The 20,181-nt window shown below is 40.5% G+C and overlaps 1 protein-coding gene across 1 annotated transcript in view; it reads right to left on the reverse strand.

Annotated features, from left to right (window-relative positions):
* Nucleotides 1-20,181, reverse strand: part of pdzrn4 (PDZ domain containing ring finger 4) — a 35,850-nt gene that overhangs the window by 14,705 nt on the left and 964 nt on the right. The window contains exon 2 of the mRNA XM_061030060.1: nucleotides 31-302. Within this exon, the coding sequence (XP_060886043.1) occupies nucleotides 31-302 (272 nt within the window). The remainder of the gene's footprint in view (nucleotides 1-30; nucleotides 303-20,181) is intronic.

Here is a 20,181-nt window from a genome sequence, read left to right on the forward strand (position 1 = left end):
CTTTGCATTAGCTATAGGTGTTTCCCTTACCTGTCAGACAAAAGAAAAGGACAGATATCAGGGACGGGTGGAGTCGCAGGCCGGAGCTTAGCCAGTGCCATGATGTGCTCGAAGGTGATGTCTGTCTGTGTGCAAACATCCACCACACACACATCTTCTGGCATTCCACTGTGATTGTGTGCAACAGAAGCCGTGGCTCTGGTTGGGGTCCGCCTAAGAACTTGAACAACGATGGGGTCTCGCCTGATGGCCTCCACCACTGCCTCGCCATGGTCGACCTTGGAGAAGTCTCGAGCATTTACCTGAAGGGAAAGAAGACCAAATCACTAAGACGCTGTGTTTTTTATCTTACATTTATGAAAGGAGAAACAAACCATTTTTTTTTTCCAGAGTTTGACTCCCCTCATCAACAACACTGTCTATGAAAGAATAAACTGTTAAGTAGAAGTGCAAGCAGACCTTGCAAACTCATTAAACATCCAATTGCCTTTTATAAAACACTCATCCATCCAAGGACGATCTCGCAGACATGCATGCTCTTTTCAGCAACAACCTGTTTCACATTCTTACTGGAGAGGCTCACAGGACCTTTATATGTCTCCAGAGTTATTCGCAGAACAGCTTCCACCAAAGCAGCCTAAGTTAAGTGCTTTTATAAAGGGCACTTTGGCAGTAATTCTTGATGGAGGGAGCACATTACATATTCTCCCTTGTTTTCACCTACACAGGCCACGTTTCCAGCAGGTTCAGATATTTTAACTGCTGACCAGCTATTCACAAATGTGCTTCTTTCACCTTTAGGCTACTGTAACATTCAGGTTGAATATTTTGCTAGATATCAGCTTTTGCTGAGAGAGAAAAAACCCTTAATAAGCTAGTTTTATCTCATTCTGTCCTGCACAAAAGCTCTTCAAATCAATCTAACTGAAATGAATCATTAACATTGCATCCCCTAACATTATAACAAAGCTGATTTCAGCAAATGGCAAAGAGGGGAGGAGCAATTAGGGTTGCTCATGCTCCACTGGGAACAGCCCTTCTTGCAAGTAGAACGGACATAATTTGCACGAACTGTAAAGGTTGTGCCAGAAGGAAGTCAATGGAGAAGAGATATACTGTCAGCTGTCAATGTGGAAACCCATACACATACAGTATGCATTTACTCTCTGACACTAACACACACCCAATTAGTTTAACCTCTTTATGCTGAGGCAGTGCTCAAGTTCATTTTCAGCTTGTCACATACTGAAATAATCGTTCACATTGATTTTTGGATGTCTGAAGGTCATAAGAGTGTTAGTCAATGCTTCGTTATTGGGAGAACTTAGAAGTTAGAGGAGACATCGAAGGTCTTAGCAGCAGCATATTGGACATTGCATTTATTGCTAATTGTTTTTCTTCGTTTGATAGTTGCTGTATCCTACATACACAATAATAAACCATTATTTCTAAGCTATACATGGAAATTCCATGACATTTTTTTGTTTAGAAGCAATGAGTAATGAAAGTTTTGCAATAGTTCCCATCCGAGTACCATCTGCTCCCATGTTGGCAATTCATTTACGGCTGCATCAAACCTGTGACCTTTCCCATTATGACAGTTTTTTTGTTGCTACATAAAAGCTGCCCTCCAAACACATTACCTTTATTTTATCTCCCTGTTTGAACCTCCGTGCATCTCGGCGAAATCAAACAGAAAGTTTTACAACATTTCAAAGTTGTAATGTGGTCCAGATGGACACATTAATCTCCAATCAGAGGGAATGATCTAGAAGGCGGGAAGTGATTGTGCTGATACACCTTCCAGTATGTTTACCTGCTGTTGTTCCTCTATTCAATCTGCCTGTTGATGAGCTAAGTGGGGGCTGATTAATAGCTAGCAGATGTGACAAAGACTAGGGATAATGGCTCAGAACGGGCCCGTTTTCTGTGTGTGTGTGTGTGTGTGTGTGTGTTTGTGTGTGTGTGTGTGTGTGTGTGTGTGTGTGGGTTTAACACATCATATACACTGACTTTACAAAGCATTATGGGATAATTACACCACAAATAAAGAGAAGCAGACATGTTAGAAAAGGGTTTTAAAGATTTGAGACACTTGAGATGTTGATTAGTAAATGTTGCAGAATTAGTAAGTTCATTCACATATTTGTTTCCATATAATATAAGCACTACTGTACCTGCTCCTTAGTTGCATTTTGCACTGTTTTGTTTAGGTATTTTTTGGCACTTTTGCGTTGATCTGATAAAACAGTAGTGAAAGAAATGAAAAATAGGGAGGAAAGAGTGGGCCGCCTGGGGTTGAAATCAAACCCGGGCCAGCAACAAAGACTGTAGCCCCTAAACATGGGGCGCATGCTCTAACCACTTAGCTAAACAAGGCCCGATTTCCAATTTCTAACATGCTTAGTCTGTATTGAAATGCATCCACCATAATCAAAGATCTGCCATTTCCATTCCATTGAAAACAATTTATTCTCCATTCTCTGTGATATATAATTTTCTTTCCCATTCCAACTATTGTCGCATTCTGGTTACTCTTACAGAAATTTACCCACCATGGGGACTGTATTTTTGTCATAGCATGGTATCCTGCTGTCAGATCATGTATGTGTATGGGAGCCATACATGCAGGTGTGACATCTCAACTGAGGCGTGCGGTGTGTGGATTCCATCAATATCTGACAGTAATTCCATTTTGATTGTAAGTTCCCTTTCTTATTACTCCACTGCGCTCCTGTGAGCAAGCTGACAGAGAGACAATATCAACTCATTACATCATCTGATAAAACCCCCAAAGCTCCATGAGAACACTAAAAATAGTCGGCTCTTCCCTGCATTCCGCAGGGATGGCTGTAATGAACCAACAATCCAGCGCAGCCTTCATATACCTCTCAAGTTAAAGGTTATCTTTGCCAATAAAAATGGTTCCCAGTAGCCCCACACCAAAGCTTCATGGCTGTCCAAACAGTCTTCCTAAAGGTCAAGGTTCAGAGTGGTGTGCTGTTTGGAAGATAAATTTACTGTAGCCTTTGTGCATGATCAGCCAGTGCACTATGTCATAATCTTTCTACAGAATTACCGAAAATGCTATTTACTAGTATGATTATAACTCCTCTATATTTAGGCTATTGGATGGATGTCTCTCCTATTGACCTCTTTACTGGCCTACAAAGCCAGAAGGCACATGTGCACAAGTACAGAAAAGCTTGAAAGGAAAGCAGGAAAGGCAAAGAAGGCTAACACATTTTGACTCGTTTGCTTAATAGACTATGACTATGAAATAAATGTTTTGTATTAAAGTGTCTCAAGGGAACAAATGCAATATCTACAAAGAAGACAAGACATATTTCATGACTTCCTCTTGACTCAAAAGCTAAGGTTGGGATTGCAGCTAATTCTACTCTGCTAACTCCAGCTAGCTCGTTTCCTTCGAGCTAGTGATGGGAATTCTGGCTCTTGCATTAAATAACAACAAAAAGGGTAACAGCGACAACTTATCATTTAAGTCTATCTTTGGCTAAGGCTGTGTCCCAAACAACATGCTAATGTGCAGTCTTCTACATACTTAAACAGGACTGCATACTGCCAACCTCACTGTTATAGCAACATATGAATACACATCCCCTCCGAGTTATAAGACTTCATCAAACATTTCAGAGTCAAATAAAAAGTATTTCTGTACGATTACTTCCATTCATACGCCCCTTGTTGCCTGGTTGACTGAGGAGCAACAATGCATTGTGGGGTTGTAGAGTATGACAACTAAGCCCCCTGTATTATGCTTAAAAATGATGGCCAATTAAGTATACATCCAGGCATTTCTTGCATACACAAAATTGCACACTATGAGTTGGATATGCACCATATACTCACTTTGACGTCATACTTAGTATGATTAGTATTAAAGCTTGAGGTTTCAGATACCACCTATATTATCAGTTTAGCTAACTTAAACTCCAGCTAGCTTTCTTGCTCTTGTGGTTTGAGTTGTGAAAGTGCAAAAACAAGTGTTGAGTTTTAAGGCCATGTCTTATGGGTAAGGCTTCTGCAAATTTTTACCATATGCTACTTTTTTTTTGCTTTGGAGCACAGACAAAAGTGGTGTGTCAAACTTCACAGCAATGTTTTCCTTTGTATTCTTTGTGAAGTCCAGTGGATTGTTCCAGTAAGCTTGACTTCCTGGTGTAACATGTAGTCATTTTTTTAAGATCCTGCATATGAAACTGAATATCAGCTATACACACTTTTAATGAAGCATTCTGCTGCCTCTGTTGCACCAATTACACACATGATTGACGATGAGGGGTTACTAGCAGACCGTGGTGTGGAAATAGCTATTACATGTGTTGCAATTGGGTTGAAAGTAGCACAGCGAAAGCCTATCGGTGTCAGGCCCGAGGGCTTCCAATATGCTCAAATACGAGGGCACATGTCAACCTTTAAATGTGTCAGTGGATGTAATCAGTTGGCCACTAAGAAGGCTAAATGTTGTTTCCACTTTTGAATACAAACAGGAGCAATAAGGGAGGCCCAGAGATAAGAATTTGTTTGTGTGTGTGTGTGTCTGTGTTTTTGTGTCTGTGTCTGTGTTCCTGTGAATGGATGTGTTTGCTGCCCAGAGATAAGAGCGTGATGGAAACCACTCAACCCCACAGCTAAATCTGACAGATATGGTGTCATTGTGAGCAAATGGAAGCAGACACACACAAGCCACGGGCACACACATCTTCAACATAACATCAGCTCCCAAAAGACTTAAATCAGCCCTTCAATAGGGTTGTTTGCATTATCCATGTTTTACTGAACAATGGCAGTATTTCAGACTGAATAGGCAAACAATGGACCAGGAAACAATAAGCTGCCATGGAGAGACCCCTATTCAGACCAACCTCGTCTGCCCCTGAGGAAACAAAGCCTCAAAACCACCAGCAAGCTTTCTCCCACAATCCTTCAGATTGTGATTTTTTGTGAACTTCAGCTCAATACAAGTGAAATTGATTTTCATTAATTTAAATTGACATATTGTGAACAGTGAGGAGGCACAGGTGTTGCGCTCAAATAATCTGCCAAATCTCATTTCCTTTGCTGTATTGTTGTGATTCAAGAGTCTGCTCTCATGTGACAAGGGCTCAATGTCATAAATGTCTCATTTCAATAATAAAAACATCTGACATGCAATATCACCTACTGCAGCAATGAGATGATGGATTCATACATTTGAGTGGCAGGTTGTGTATCTGGTTGCCCAGGCTTGGTCAACTGAATCACACTGACCCTTGACTTGTACGTTATGAGAATACCACAATTTGTGACAAGCCCCCAGTGCAGATAAGCAGAACAGAAAATGGATTGTTGAAGTAAACCTTTTTTTTCAGTTATTCCAATGTGTCCTTCCAAAACATTTCACTATATTACTGGCTAAGTTCCAAATGAATAAAAAACAGCTCTATGGAGCTGGCCAAAAAGTTGCTAATTCAGGTGGCTAATGACTTTGTTTCAATGGGGCGCAGAAAGTAATTTTCATGATACTTCATAATTACAAAAAGTTTTTCCCGAGGCAGCTATTAAGGCCTTTTTAAGTTACCCTAAACCTTACCAAACAATGGCAACATTAGCATCTTTCATCTTTACCATGTCCCTTTGTTAGCATCTTCCACCTACTAGCTAGCTAGCTTCCCCCAGGCTAAGAAAATTAAGGACTTTCTCTCTTAGTGCCAGAACTTTTTCCTGAAAGGTTTTCTTATATTACATGCTAACTGTTCAAACACTATCAGTCATGTTTGGTTTCTTATTACTTTCCATCTCTAAGTGCTCTGAAAGCACGGAGTGAAAAACAACCTCTCACTTACTATGCAATTACAGCACCTGCCATTTCAAAGGAGATAGTGGCACTTTGTGTTCTGTGGCAGAGAGGGATTAAAATGTATATTTCAGAACAATTATAGACAATTTCAAGCTGAGTATAATAACTCCCTGGTGTAAATGACTGCTGTTATGCTGTGATCTGATTCATTTGAAAATATATTTAGCTTGGAAAGATTTGGTTATTATGTGAGCCCTAGTTTAGCAGCATCCCACTCATTCACTGCTAGTTTAAAAGAGTAGTCTAACCACAGTTTTAAGCAAATTACTAACTTTGCTGGGTATAAACTTTCCTTTTGGACACCTAGACTTTTGTGGAGGAGTTGGCTCACTTTAAGTGTTTCAGTCATACATAATTAAGGTAACTGCTACATTTCGCAAGGAGAAACTTGAGGGAAAGGGCCATTATTCCTTGTCATTATATCAATTTGATGCAGACTGTCTTAAATGTCTAGCTCATGGCAAGCATGTGGAGGAAGTTGAAATGCTAAATTTGGACCTCAGTCCTCCTAACTGTGCAATTTTCTTCAAATGATTCACTTCATGAAAATGGAGAAACCCTGACTCAACTTTAAAAGTGCATGAGGAAAGTTGGTCAGATTTCACCTCTAGTTTGCATTTCCAGCCAGGCTTCCTCCCAATCAGCAACTGTTCCCCGTGTATTGTAATGCTCTGCTGTTTTACATTTCTGTATCGCACCAATTAATCAAAGTGACAAGGTATTTAATGAGAGGCAATTAGAGTGTTAACCAAAATGCAAATCCGGTGGAGAGAGAGAGTGCAGAAAGGGGGGGTGGGTCTTAGAGATGTGAGTCTCAGTTGGTTGTAGTGGCAGCTTGGGGCATGCATGTGTGTTATTTGTGTGTTTATGTGTGTGTGTGTGTGTGTGTGTGTGTGTGTGTGATAGTGTATGTGATAAGCTATGGCAACGGGTTCAAGGAGATTTCACTCAGTGCTTGTTTTAGGACCCTTGTTCATCAAACAGAGTTCAACGGTTCCTGTATTTATGAGCTCATCTGCACACATGATTGCATCTATGTCCACATCTGTGTAAGTTGTTATGAGTGTCCTTCAAAAAAATTTCACCGACATGGGCTCCTGCAAAACAGGCAAAAACAACCAATTAGTTCTGCATGGAGGAAGACTGCATGACACCCTGAAACATGGATTTAATAGCTGTTGTCGGGCAGGATGTTAAGTAGTCCTCACAGGTTAATCCCTCCTACATCACACAGTATCTGTCTGCAAGTAGATTAGACTTGGAATCGCTCTTCACAGCGCTGGCATGTTTTTTCGCCTTTAGATGTTTGCTTCAGAGGGAGCGTTCACTGTTAAAAATGTATGACATTTTAGCAGAAGAGCTGCTTGCTTTAGATGCTCGCAGCAACAGCACAGAGCAGAGCTTCCCACTTGTCCATGTTCAATAAAGCCTGCTAAAAGTAACAGGCTGCTGTACTGTCCTTCAACTGGTTATCCTGCATCCATGAGCCATCTGCACTGCTGAAGTGTCCTCCAACAAGATTGACTTTGCTGCTACATCATTCACTGCTGCTTCCCTATGAAGAGCCAAAGAAAAAGCTTATTCCCTGTATAACCCAGAATAACCTCAGACAATCTTCATAGCATGAAAAGGCTATCAACATGAACTGTACTTTTTACCATATTTTTTCCTTTACAACTCTTTAACACTAAGCCAATTTTGTAGGTTAGTCAAATTACAAATGTGTGTGTGTGGGGAGAAAACAAACAATGAAAAACTAGCCAATGTTATGTCGAAAAATGTATTGTTTGGCAATGTCACAATAATGTTCTGACCAAATGGTGATGCCTTATTTTATAGTTTTGTATAACATTCTTTCTGTGTCCAACCAAAATGGACCTTAAAGGATTTCTGGTGTAAAATGTAGCATTCTTTATTGCATTTTCTTTTAATCATGCATACCTTTGGAAGACTTTTCTTAAACTATACAATACTTATTGCTGATTACTGTTCATCTTTGGTGCTTGTTTGCTTTGTACTATCAAAAGATTGTCTCTTAAATCATATTAATCCCTTTGGTTTCTGCCATTCTCCTTTTGTGCCTTTCTCTTTGTCTTGCTGCGTAGGTGTTTCTCTCCCTTTTTGTCTGTCACTGTCACTGCAAATCATCCCATTTCATTAAGATTCAGTTTGTATTAAGAACCGATATTGCAGAAATGCTTTTGAAAAAAAAGAGAGTATGTTGTTGTCTGTTTCTACCTATGTCTTCTTTGTGTTTGTCTCAAGGGTTTTCCTGTCTCTCGCTCTTCACATGCCTCTTTCCCCACCCCAGCTTACCGACGCCAGCAGTAGAAACACGCACACAGACTTCAGAGACTGTTGACTTGTGGCTGTCATTCCAAGCAGCCATTTCTGATGTAAGTGGAGGGAAATCAAAGGTTATCATGTGCCTGAGAACACATTAAGAGCCATCTCATTTCCTGCTCTTTGTAGTACTTACATATGCAGGGTGGGCTTCCTTTCAATTAGGCTTCATGAATACAGATTCTTACCACTGGTAAAACCTTGGATTCTTAACATGATTTGTCTTGTATTCTGCTTTTTTGGAATTACTATATGCATGTATTCTTTATTTTTTTCATATATCAACAACTGTTTATGGGCTTACAGTATGAGGCTTCAAATGTCACCACCACACAGTCCAATTAAGTCTTTGTTTTTATTCTCCATTTGCACCACAGTTTGTAACAAAACATAGCCTAGTCAATGAGCAGCCAATTTCCTCTGACGGCGTAGTTTTAGTGCTATTGTCCAGGTCTGATGGCCTAGCAGCGTGCCCCATGTAGAAGTCTGTGGTCCTTGAGGCAGGCGGCCGGGTTCAAGCCAGACCTACGGCTTCTTTCCCGCATGTCATTCTCCCCCCTCTACTCTATCTTCTGTCCTATCAATATAAAGCGAAAAGCCCAAAAATAAATCTTTAAAAAAAGTTATTCAAATACATAGTACCTGACATATAGTTATCATTGTAACACGGCTAAACTGATAAGCAACATAAAATTCAACAATATGTGCATATGGGAAAGGAAATCTAGCTATGTTTTCAATTAGCTTCTGTCTGACAAAAACTTACTTGTACTATTAGCTTATAATAACATTAGCTGGGTAAGGCTAGAAACTAGTATCCTAGAAGCCTATCACCATTTGTTAATGTCACATGATTAATATGAAATGCATTGCATAAATAACTAGCTAATGTGATTGCAAAAAAGTAATAAATCATTGCATTAGCTGTTATTAGCCATTAGCTTACTGCCTAAATGTCCCTCCAGATTTTTACTCTTCATTATCTTTTGGTTTGTAGCACTTTGATAAGTGCTGAAATTAAAATTATGAACGGGGAAGCTATAAATAACTAGCTAATGTTGGCATTCACCATTTCCAGGCAAATATTAGGCTCCATTAGTTTTAGGAAGCTGATTGGAAGTCAGATATGTATGGTTTTGCTTGAATTCTCTGTCGCTTTCCATCCAAATTTTTAATGTTAACAGACTTTAAGTTTCTAATCAATTGGGAAGCATTAAAATGAAACTGTGGAGTCAGATTCTCCAGGACAAAAATGGCCACCGTGTGAATTTGGTGGATTAGATACAATGACTAAAACCCAATGGCAAAAGTCAAGAGGCTTGCTTGACACTGAAAACATGTATCCACAATCAAACTGTACTGTACCCAGGTAGCTTTCTCCGGTTTCTTTCTTAAAATGACTAATGCCCTCTGCCTGGTGGGCTCATACATCATAGCAGGGCTAACATGTCTGTGTTTAACTAATAGGTTATATGTCCTAAAGCAGCTATGTTTGGCACTGGTTATGACAAACTGCATCAACAAGACATTCATTACCCTCAACATCCTAGCAACCGAATCACAATTACCGTGGATCCACGAGTGAGCATCCCGCTTCGCTGATGCTCTTCTTGCACAACACGTCGCCAATGCATAAATTAGCCTTCTTTTGTCACATTGGGGGGTTGGCGGGTTGGAAATTAGCGTGGTTTGTTTTGATGAGACAGGGTGCACTGAAGGCGAATGACTGGAAACTTCTTACTGACAAATCAATTGAAGTCACTTTCATTCTCACTCTGCATGCGTCTGTTCATATGAATGTTGTTTGTGCGACTGGGGATTCACCCGATGTGTTTGTGTGTACATCTTTTTACGCATGTTTGCTTGTGTGTGTGTGTGCATTCATGCAGATACTTGTCTTGACTGACTAATGTACTTGGCCTGCGCTGCACCAGGACTCTATTGTTGCACCGTGTCCTCCCCACAGTCATTACATCGCCATTAATCTCTCATCTGCCATTAAAACAACAGCCAGTGAGCCTGGCTGAACAATGCAGCGGCCCCTTCCTCCAGCCCCTTGACACATACTAGCAATGAGTTTGAATTAGGCTCTCGGGGGTCACCGATTAGACCCACATAATTCATCCAGATGACTGAGTTCACAAAGAGGTTATGTGTTACTCCTCTATATGGGAAAACCTAAACTGGCCCATAAATGCAGATTCCTGGGTAGTATTTATCTCAAAAACAAAGTTGGTAATGTGCTGCTTTTTTTATTGTCAAGAAACACCATCACAAGTGTTAAACCATTTTTGCTGTGATCCTATAAAAGTCTAATATGCCTGATTTATCTTTCTTCTTAAGACCTTCATTAATGTCCAAAAATAAGTGCTAAAGCAACTAACTGTCCGATAAGGTGACACAATATTTCATTTACAAACATATGGGCACTGTAGTTTAGTTTTCGTCAACCCAACAAACACCCATCTGCTGCTTAAAATCGTCATAGCAACAAATGTGTATTCATCGACCACTGGAAGAAGTTCCCCAACATGCACTTATGTTCAGTTACTTTGCTAAAAACAACTTTAAATGACCATTGGGTAAGGAGTTTGAGAGCCAAAGACATAATGAAGAAAATTGAGTTTTTGGACATTTTCTGTTCTTCTTCTTTTCTTTTGGGATGAAAATGGCTCTTTCGTGAGCCAATTCAGTTTTCTGTGATCCTTGTTTTGATTCTTCTAGGTCTGGACAAATGCATGTCTTTGGGTACGTTGGGTTCTAGAGTGCCTTAAATAGACCTCACATGGACAGAGAATTGTGGACGGTCAAAGACAGGGGGTAAACTGCAACTGCATAAAAGCTAAACTCATAAAACTATGACAAAAAACGGATTTAAGGAGGGCGGTAATCTATAGTTATTCCAGCATAAATCAGTGGGTTAATGATTTACAATTTTTAAATGTAAAACTCAGAAAAGGATTCATACTTATTTAATGCAGTATCCCTCTGAACCTTTGTTATTCACATGAGCACAGATTTGGTTAAAGGCAAAAAACACTCAGCTCAGGATTCAGAGGCATAATTAGCAAAACATGCTAAAGCTTGGAAAGTAAAAACATTTTACTCTGGAGCGGGAAAATAAAAGATTTATGTGCTGCTTTTTGCATAAAATTAAGCTGTTTTTCCAAGAAGCCTACAGTGTGAACTTCACATTTTTCCCTCCACCCACCGAATCTTTGCCTCTTTTTTTTCTTCTAATTTTCAAGTGATGCATGTTTATGCTCACTGGAAGCACCTTACCCATTAGCATTATTCATAACCTGAAGCTTCCCTGGTTGGCTTTTGCTGGAGAAGAAAAACGACTTCACACCCTGCTAACTCTAAGCGGGTGAGAGGAGATCTCCTGTGATGAAAAATACCTTCATCTAAAAGTATGGTTGCTTCGTTAAGTGAGGGATACAAGATGGTGCAATTTACCCCTCATTCCACCAGACTCAATCAAGACTTACTCTTTATTCAAAGGTTTAGGAAGCTGAGAGTAAGCCTAGAATATGAGTGAGTGAATGGGTAATCAAATCTCCCACCAATGTATCATCAGTCAGATGATGATTAGTGTGCTTCTGGGTAATTTTCAGACCGTATGGCAGATTGACTCTTTGAATCAAACAGTTGTTTTCTGAAAAACAGTCCCCTCGTTACAAGACTTGAAGTGTTTTGCACTGATTATTACTGATGAATGACGTAAGCCTTAAAGAAGATCGGTCTGTTTTTTTTTTTTACTTCTTGTAGCCAAAAACTTCTATGACTTTAAGCAAATGGGATGGACTGATTAAGATTTAGTGATATGGTTTGAAGATCCTGACAGAAAACACTGTTGGGATTGTTCTTTTGTCATATTAAAACCATATCTCAGGAGGATTTTGCTTTAACAGTTCTTCACCAAGGGAATTTTTCACCTTACCCAACCCAAAACTGGTGTTGGAAAAGCAATAACATGGACCACAGCAACCAACAGAAAACCATTTAAAGCTTTTCAGGTGTATGTGTGCCTCTTATAGGGCTTACAGTATATCTTTGCGTCCCGTTGCTTCTTGTTCTGTATAGATTTACCTGAGTTTTGTATTTACAATGATAGTTCCTACATTTTACAAACCTAACAAGATTTAATGCAACTGCATCACAGAATAGATTTCCTTAAACTTAGGGCAACACAACTCAGCCGCTGAGCCTCCATTTCTCTCCATCCTGAGGGCGTTTCCCATTTCAACACAAGGCTTATGGTTACACCCCTTGCTAAATGTAATCCCCCATCCCCCTTACTGTGCAGATGGTTTAGTGTCATTCTATCCATAACTGGACTCGATGCCAGGCTCTGAGTGGGCCGAATGGCTCCAAAACCCAAGTTGGTTAAGTTGGAATTGGACACCAGTGCTGTTCTGTAACATAATCTCCCCTTAGACCACCTGGACCAGGGTTCCAACCCGAGGGTTCAAAACCACATTGGCATTGGTGGCACAGAAGTCTATTGTGTTCGCATAACAAAAAAATGTGGTCTCAAATGAGAATTGCACCTTTGCTGCCAGAATTTTCCTTCCAAAGTTCTGACATAGAAATGTTATGCTAATTTGAAGGATTTTATTTCTCTGTTTTAGCACCCCCCTGCATTTGTAAAATATATCCAGGGGGACTTTTCAGGTGCATGTGTGCCTTTTTGCAGCAGCATTTTGCAACATATCCATAACAGCTCCAGATGGTTTGTCCCAACATCTGTCTAACCTGACGAAACAAAGCCTGCAGTGTGTGGCCATAAGGGGTATTATTGGGTTATTCTGGCACAAGGTTGCCTGCAAACTGCATTACAGTCACAAGCTGACAGCACGCACACTGAGGCCAGACAGCATTAGTGTCTTTATCCCACACATGAATGACAGAAAGTGTCTGTATTTTTCTTCCCATGGTTTCTCCATCAAGCAGAGAGAACCCTGTGGCACCTCAGAGGGCGGGGTCACGCCAAAACGAGTCAGATAGACAGACAGTGGAAAAACAGGAGAGAAAGACAGACAGGAGCAGTGGAATGGAACGGAATGGGGAAGAGTGTCTGGCGACTGATAAGTGACGGGAGGAGGAGGAGGGCGAGACTTTGTGTTTGGTAAAGAGGTGCGGTTAAATCAGGAAAATAGAGGGATTTAAAGGACTTATTGATGGCACATGCTTCGTCTTTTTCTCGCTCTGGTTCTCTCCCGTCATACTTTACTACTGCACTATCTGCCTGTTTTTTTCTCTTTCTCCGACCTCCTATCATCTTGGCCAGGCCACTTGGCTGATTGGTGTGTATGGTAATAAGCTAGAGGCTGATAACAACTGATAAGTCCTCTTGTCAGGTGCTAAGAGCATGAATGACATTTTAACGCAGTCGTAAAAAAGGGAAAATACGCCATAAAGCTGATGAATGGACGGGCCTTGTGTGAATGTACACAGTGTGTGCAAATAGGCATCTCTTAACACTGCCATGTGGTTGTGTGTTAATGCCTGCTTTGCCTTGTCTGGAAGGGAGGCATGAGGAGGGGGTGAGGAGTCACTCTGCCCACAGAAAAGGGCTTTCATCATGGGCTTATCAGAGCCAACGCAGGGGGAGATCGTTGGCCGGTGAAGCGAGACGGCGACTGATGCTGTCCCCTCAACCCCCACACTGAGACCGGTCTTTCCCCCGACTCTCCGATCCCCCTCAAACATGCACAGAAAAAAAGTGATTGTGTATGATTTCTTCCAGACATAAAAGAAGGACACAGCTAATGTACCTTATAGTGGACCCAAAAATACATCATCAATCTTCCATTCCATTGTTTGCATACTTTCAATGTCAACAAAATGCATACAGCAACACCAAGAAGAGGTGTTATCCTGATGGTGAAAAATCACCCATTTCCTGTTTCCTCTTTTGGAGGGCGACCAGAAGACGGGAAACCCGTGGTGCCGTCGACGAGGCCATATGCACCTCTAAATCATTCGGCATTATCACCATGCTGTGCTACAACGAGCAACTCTAACCATGATGGAAGACACCAGATGATCTCTGTACGGCTGCAGAGATCATTTCCATAATGCTAGATTAACACTTTTAGAAGGGAGGGGGGGGGGCTGTTTATTATTTTGTACCTTAAGGCCATTTAGTGTGGTTGTGGAACTCTTCTCTCTTTCTTTTTTTTTACAGTCTTGGCTTTCAGAGCAAGTGTGTGTTTGTGTGTTAGCCAGAGAGACTTGTCAAGTGGAATTACACTCACAGGTGTAAAGGTCAAAGCGAATGACCTGCTCAGACAGGAAGACAACTTGTTAGGCCAGAAGAAAGAATGCATGAAAAATGGAAAGGTCACTTCAGTCAATAGTTTTCTGAAAAAGGTTCATCCCATCAGAGACACACAGAGAGAAACGAGAACATGTCGTTTGGAACCGGCGCTGTGCCTCTCCGATAAGTGGACAGCTGATAATACAGTGATACCAGTTATATTTTGTTACAGTTGGGAGATTACTGCAGGTGTATAGCTTTTCTGCTTTGACTCCCGTTCAATAGTCGAGGAAAAGCCTCAAGGCTCCCAGGCTGATGTCAGTGAAAAAATTCTTCTCCCCCCTATCTGGACAAAGCCGTGGTCCAGGTCTGAGGCGGCCATATGGAGGTGACGGCTGTGTGGGTCCGTCCGCAGCTTCCTCTGCTCCGTGTGGCACTCTGTGGGCACCATAGGTGGTGTCGGGGTTAAGGGTTCTCTGTCTAGCCCCGGCCATGCTGTCTAACAAGCTGGACATGTGGCAAAGCATCTGTCTCCGGAGGACAAGCCCACACCAACACCTTAATAAAAAATGTATATGTATACAAGGTGGACGTTCTGCTTTCTTTTAATACGTGTCCATACATTCACTGTTTCCCAGTATCCCAAGGAATTATATTTATGATAGTGTACCTTGCAATCTACAGCCCATGAGCCACAATACAAATATATGTATCATCTAGACAGAGTGAAACACAAAGTAAGTATATAGGTTTGTCAGTAACTATTTTTCCTTTAATCTGCACTTCTGTCTTTATAGTCCTCCTAATACCTACATGTTCCATCCAGGGAATCAAAAACTGACCTTTTTAACTTGTTCAAGTATATGTAATTGTAGGAGATAGTTCATTCATATTATCTCACACGATGACACTTAACTCATGAACATTACAGTGTTCTGTAATCTATGATATTCCTGCATGGACGAGCTTTTTATTCTTTGTAAAGTCAAGTTTGTACTTTCATTTTTTGATTGAATACCGTGGGCATGGTTTTGCTATTTGAAGCTGGATTGGTTGTGAAAATATGCTTACAGGAAAGTACCTTAGATAATGTCGACCTTATGGACTATAGCTTTGGATATTTTACTGTATGAGGAACTTTGAACAAACATCAGCGAGACAAATGAACATTGGAATCAACGACTGGAACAGGATCTTTCTAAACCGCGTTCAGTTCAGACTAAACCACGCTTTTGTTTCCATTCATTTCCATAAATCAGGATTACACCCAGCAACAGCCTCACAACTCAATCTGCAGGCAGGTAATCCATGGGAGGATAAGACACAGGGTATGTAGTGACAGTTGTGTACCGTAAATTTGGGCAGTCTGGTATTGTTGTGAGATACAATGATGCTGAATTTGGTACAACTAAAAGGACAAAACACATGAGGCTTGTGAGATGCTGGAGGCCGAAGGCTGTGGAGACAATTTAACACAGCCACAAGCAAAATACATGGAATAGCAATTGCTACCACTAGAATGGAGCCCTGAGGTGTGAGTGTGTAGAGATACACACACACACACACACACACACACACATATCACAAATGAAATGTTGAATGTAAATAGTCTGACGAGAGTCATAAATCTCTCAGTGGCCACTGGGCAGCTGGGGTCGGTCAGTCCTGTCAGAATAGTGCAGCTGTGTGAACAGAGATAGCCACTGTGCTGGTGGCGGTGATGGGGGAGACGCTGAGGCAGGCCTGCAGGCTGAAAACTGTAATTGGCCTCTGAAATGCTCTGATACTTTCTCAAAATGAAAGGTGCTGAACAGGTCTGTTCCAAACACCATCTATCCATTTATAGAGGGAAATTACTACCATGACTCTGAACTGGCTACAATGCATTTGGTTTTCAGCTCAAAAGTCATTTAACAATTTTGAAAAGGGAAAAAAAACTGCCTAAATGCCAGGTCACAAGAGAACACAAAGTTTGTCTTTGTTGATGCTTGGTGACATAACAAATACTGGCAGGACTACTGAGTCAACTACTTCAGCTAGTAGGGATCAAGCAGAGTATCCATGAATACCAAACCGATACTTCTAGATAGAGGTGGGAAAGAAAATTGATTATAAGCTTCTGAGATTTTAAATCAATTCATAACTTCCAAATATCGGTAGGTGCTAACGCTAGCTCTTTAACTAAGTAGAATGCCAAATGGAGCAGCAAGAAATTCAGCAAGTCTCACAGATGACTGGAGTAGATGATGAAGTAGATCTAATTCAAAATTAGACTTTGAATCCATGGATCCATGAATCCAGAATAGTTTTGAATCAATTCTGAATCGAATTGTGAGTCCAAAAATCAAAATCGAATTGAATCGTGAGACACCCAAAGATTCCCAGCCCTACTTTTAGAGTTGAAGTTGAGTTGAAATCCAGCAGAGTTTACGGTGAATGCACGTTTTGCGTCGCTCTACTTTGAAGTGAACCTGCCTTTAGAGGCCTCGAGTTTCACATTTTGGCTGTCGCCATTTAGTTTTTCGGTGTTTACAGCGATCGTATTTGGATGACAGTGTGGACACAAAGTGTTATGACACTATTCTGGTTGACAGTCATCTTTAATAATATGTTACAGTCAATGGTAGCTAGCCCTAAATGGTAACATGCTTTATCAGGATTTTTCTCTGAATGGGTCCAATATTTATGCAATCCATATCAAGCTGGTTAAGGGCCATAAACTGGTTAGAAAATGTTTACTAAGGAGAATGTGTGCCATTTTCTCATCTGGTTTCTTATGAATGGACTTGTGTTTGCAGCCAGTGCAGTCCCCCCCTGCTGGCCATTAAAAATAATCAAGTAACCAGTGGTGCCATCGCAAGCAATTGTATCAACCAAATAGATTGTGCTCATCAATTCCATTGAAAAGTATAGATTTTCCATAAAAATGCTGCCATCGCTACCAAGTCTAGCATCAAGAGAGCCTCAAGACGTTCATTTATTATTCCAACAACTGATTGCAAAGATATCAGTTTATTAATTTGATCAGCAGAGAAACAGATGCGAACAGGAAGTCACTTTCTTTCGTCCTCAAATGTCTCATTGGTTTAACAAGCAATCGACTTGGTCAAAACTCAGGACAACTGGGAGCAGATTGACTAATTCTCAAGTCTAGTACCATTGTATTCCTGTTATATCCCTGCTGTATCAATATTCTTTGCTTTTCTTTCTTTTATAATGAGCAGGTGGTGTCCTGTTGTGTAGCACCATTGGAAGTGAAACAGAACAAAAACACTTTTAGAATCTGTAGTCGTGTCTGTTTGCCAAGAGAGATAGACTAATGAAGGACTTGTAGAAGGAGAGTTTTTTTGAAAAAGCAAAAGAAGACGAAATGAGTCTGGAATGATAAACGAGAGAAGAAGACAGAGGGATTGTCGACGAGTCTCTCTGGATTTGCAGAATCCCCCTCAGCCACCAGTTTTGGGACAAAGTCACGCTGACACACTTACTGCCTGGTGAGCTCTCTTTCTGTCCCCCTTCCCATTCTTTCTCTATCTTTACTCTCTTTCTTTCGCACCGGTAATGAGAACGGTAGGTGTTCGCTGACTGTCAGATACACACCATTGAGCATTTAACAGTGAGCTAGTGTACCCTCTCTCTCTCTTTCTCTTGTTCTCTCCCGACACACACACACACACACCGCACACACACTCACAGAGGATATTCTTGGATGTCTGCCAAAGCGACAGGACACCTACAGTGTGATGGGGAAATGGGAGGAAGGCATAAGGCTCATTTTTATCTTAGTTCGAGTCAAATTTTATACAAATCAAACAATCATCTGCACATGTTAAGCCAAAATACAGTTGCCTAAGATATAGCTGTTCTATTCCCTTATGTAACATTAATATACACTTTCTGACTTCCTATAGGATCTAGAGAAATCCTATATTCTAGATGCCAAAATGAAAACTAACTAATCTAGAAGAAGGGAAAGACGTGGTTATTTTCAATACTTGTCCAGCTCGCACAAAGTTTTTTCATTGATGTTATTTCTGCTTTTTAAAATGGGCATGCAAATATGGGCTCTGATGGGGATTCTCTTATTTTGGAGCGAGCCTCAAGAGGACACTTGAGGAACTGCAGTTTTTTTTTTGCGATAAATATACAGCTTCTTTTGTCAACGCTGGAGGTTGCCTCTTAGCATGAAGGGTGGATTTTGTTATCTTTTGATTTAGTCGGGCTAGCTATGTCTCATGATGTACATCTTTGTTCTGTTGCATCCAGCATCAATTTAGCTATGTCGGCATAAGCGCTGGCACATGCTAAAGTTAAAAGGAATTAGTTATTTTGTACAATTTTTGTACATATTTTTCAAACCATATTTTGAGCTTTTTGGGAAATGGATTTTGTTCCCATTTGAGTTATGCTAACCGTTTCTCCCTCTTTGAGTCTTCATGCTAAGCTAGGCTAACAAACAACTGGCTTTAGCGAACACTATACACACAATAGTGATATCTACCTCCTTGCTCCACTGTCATAAAAGAAGCGAGTTAATTTCTATTAGTTTCATCAAAAACACATTCATCATTATAATTCAGTTAGTCACTATATGTCTTTCTACAGTAGATGGTAAACGGGGAATCGCTCAGTTTGTCCGATTCCTCCACAAAACACATGAGCAGCCATGACCTCCCAGGGTTTCCTTTAACTGACGTGGTTCATTTTCTTGCATTCCACCCAAGCAGACAACACAGACATCAGCCATCTCATTAAAGCGCGGAGACGTTTAGTGTAATGAGCCTGCAGCACTGTGAATAATGTTCATAAAAGGATCTAGCTGCAATGAAAAGTAGGACAGTGATGAAGTATTTCTCGTACTTATCGCTGAAAAAAAACATTACGAACTTTAACATTATAAACTTTTTTTTTGACATTTCTTCACACTGTTAGTTTTGTATACTATTAAAGTACAAGCCAGTGTATTCAAAAAGTGCTCATTCTCATGGTGCCGTATCCAGTGTCTGTAACAGTGTAAGGCACTGAATGATGAATGAGCCCTTGCTGCTGCATGGCTTGTATTCGCTTGTACTGTACTTCACAACAGAGGAAACCCAGCGCACGTGTTTCGCCACAATCGGCTTCACACATACAACCATATTGCTGATGTAAAAAAAAAAAAAAAAAAAGTTGCTACTGTATGTTTCACATGTTTGTCTTTCATTTAAGGTTGCATTGACAGACTGAAACTGTGAAAATATCACTTACAGATTACCGAAGCCAACAACAATTCTAAAGATTGGCATTTCATTTCATTTTTTTTTTTTTTTTTTAATGAAAATCAACTCCTCTTCACACTTCCTATCTTCCTATCTTATTAACACATTCCAGCCAAGCCCAGAACAAGATTACAGGTTACATATTCACAGCATTTTACTGCTCAAAATGGTAATATGATCACTCGTGGAGGCAGTAATGAGAGTATGAGGCTTTCATAGTGAAACGATGAATCTAAAATGACTATTCACTATGTATGGTTTATGCTTCAGTTCTGCCTATTCTTGCATATCACATAAATGTTAAGGGCGAAAGTGTATGAGCCACTATGTTTTCAACATTGCTCGTCAGCAAGAGTGTGAAAACTGTCATATCAGGTCAAAGTCAGATAAAAAAAAAGAAACAAGTCCAGTTGTGAAGAACAACAGAGGAGCAAAACAGCAGAACAACATTT

The sequence above is a fragment of the Labrus mixtus genome, chromosome 22, assembly GCF_963584025.1.
Source record: "Labrus mixtus chromosome 22, fLabMix1.1, whole genome shotgun sequence".
Classification (NCBI taxonomy): domain Eukaryota; kingdom Metazoa; phylum Chordata; class Actinopteri; order Labriformes; family Labridae; genus Labrus; species Labrus mixtus.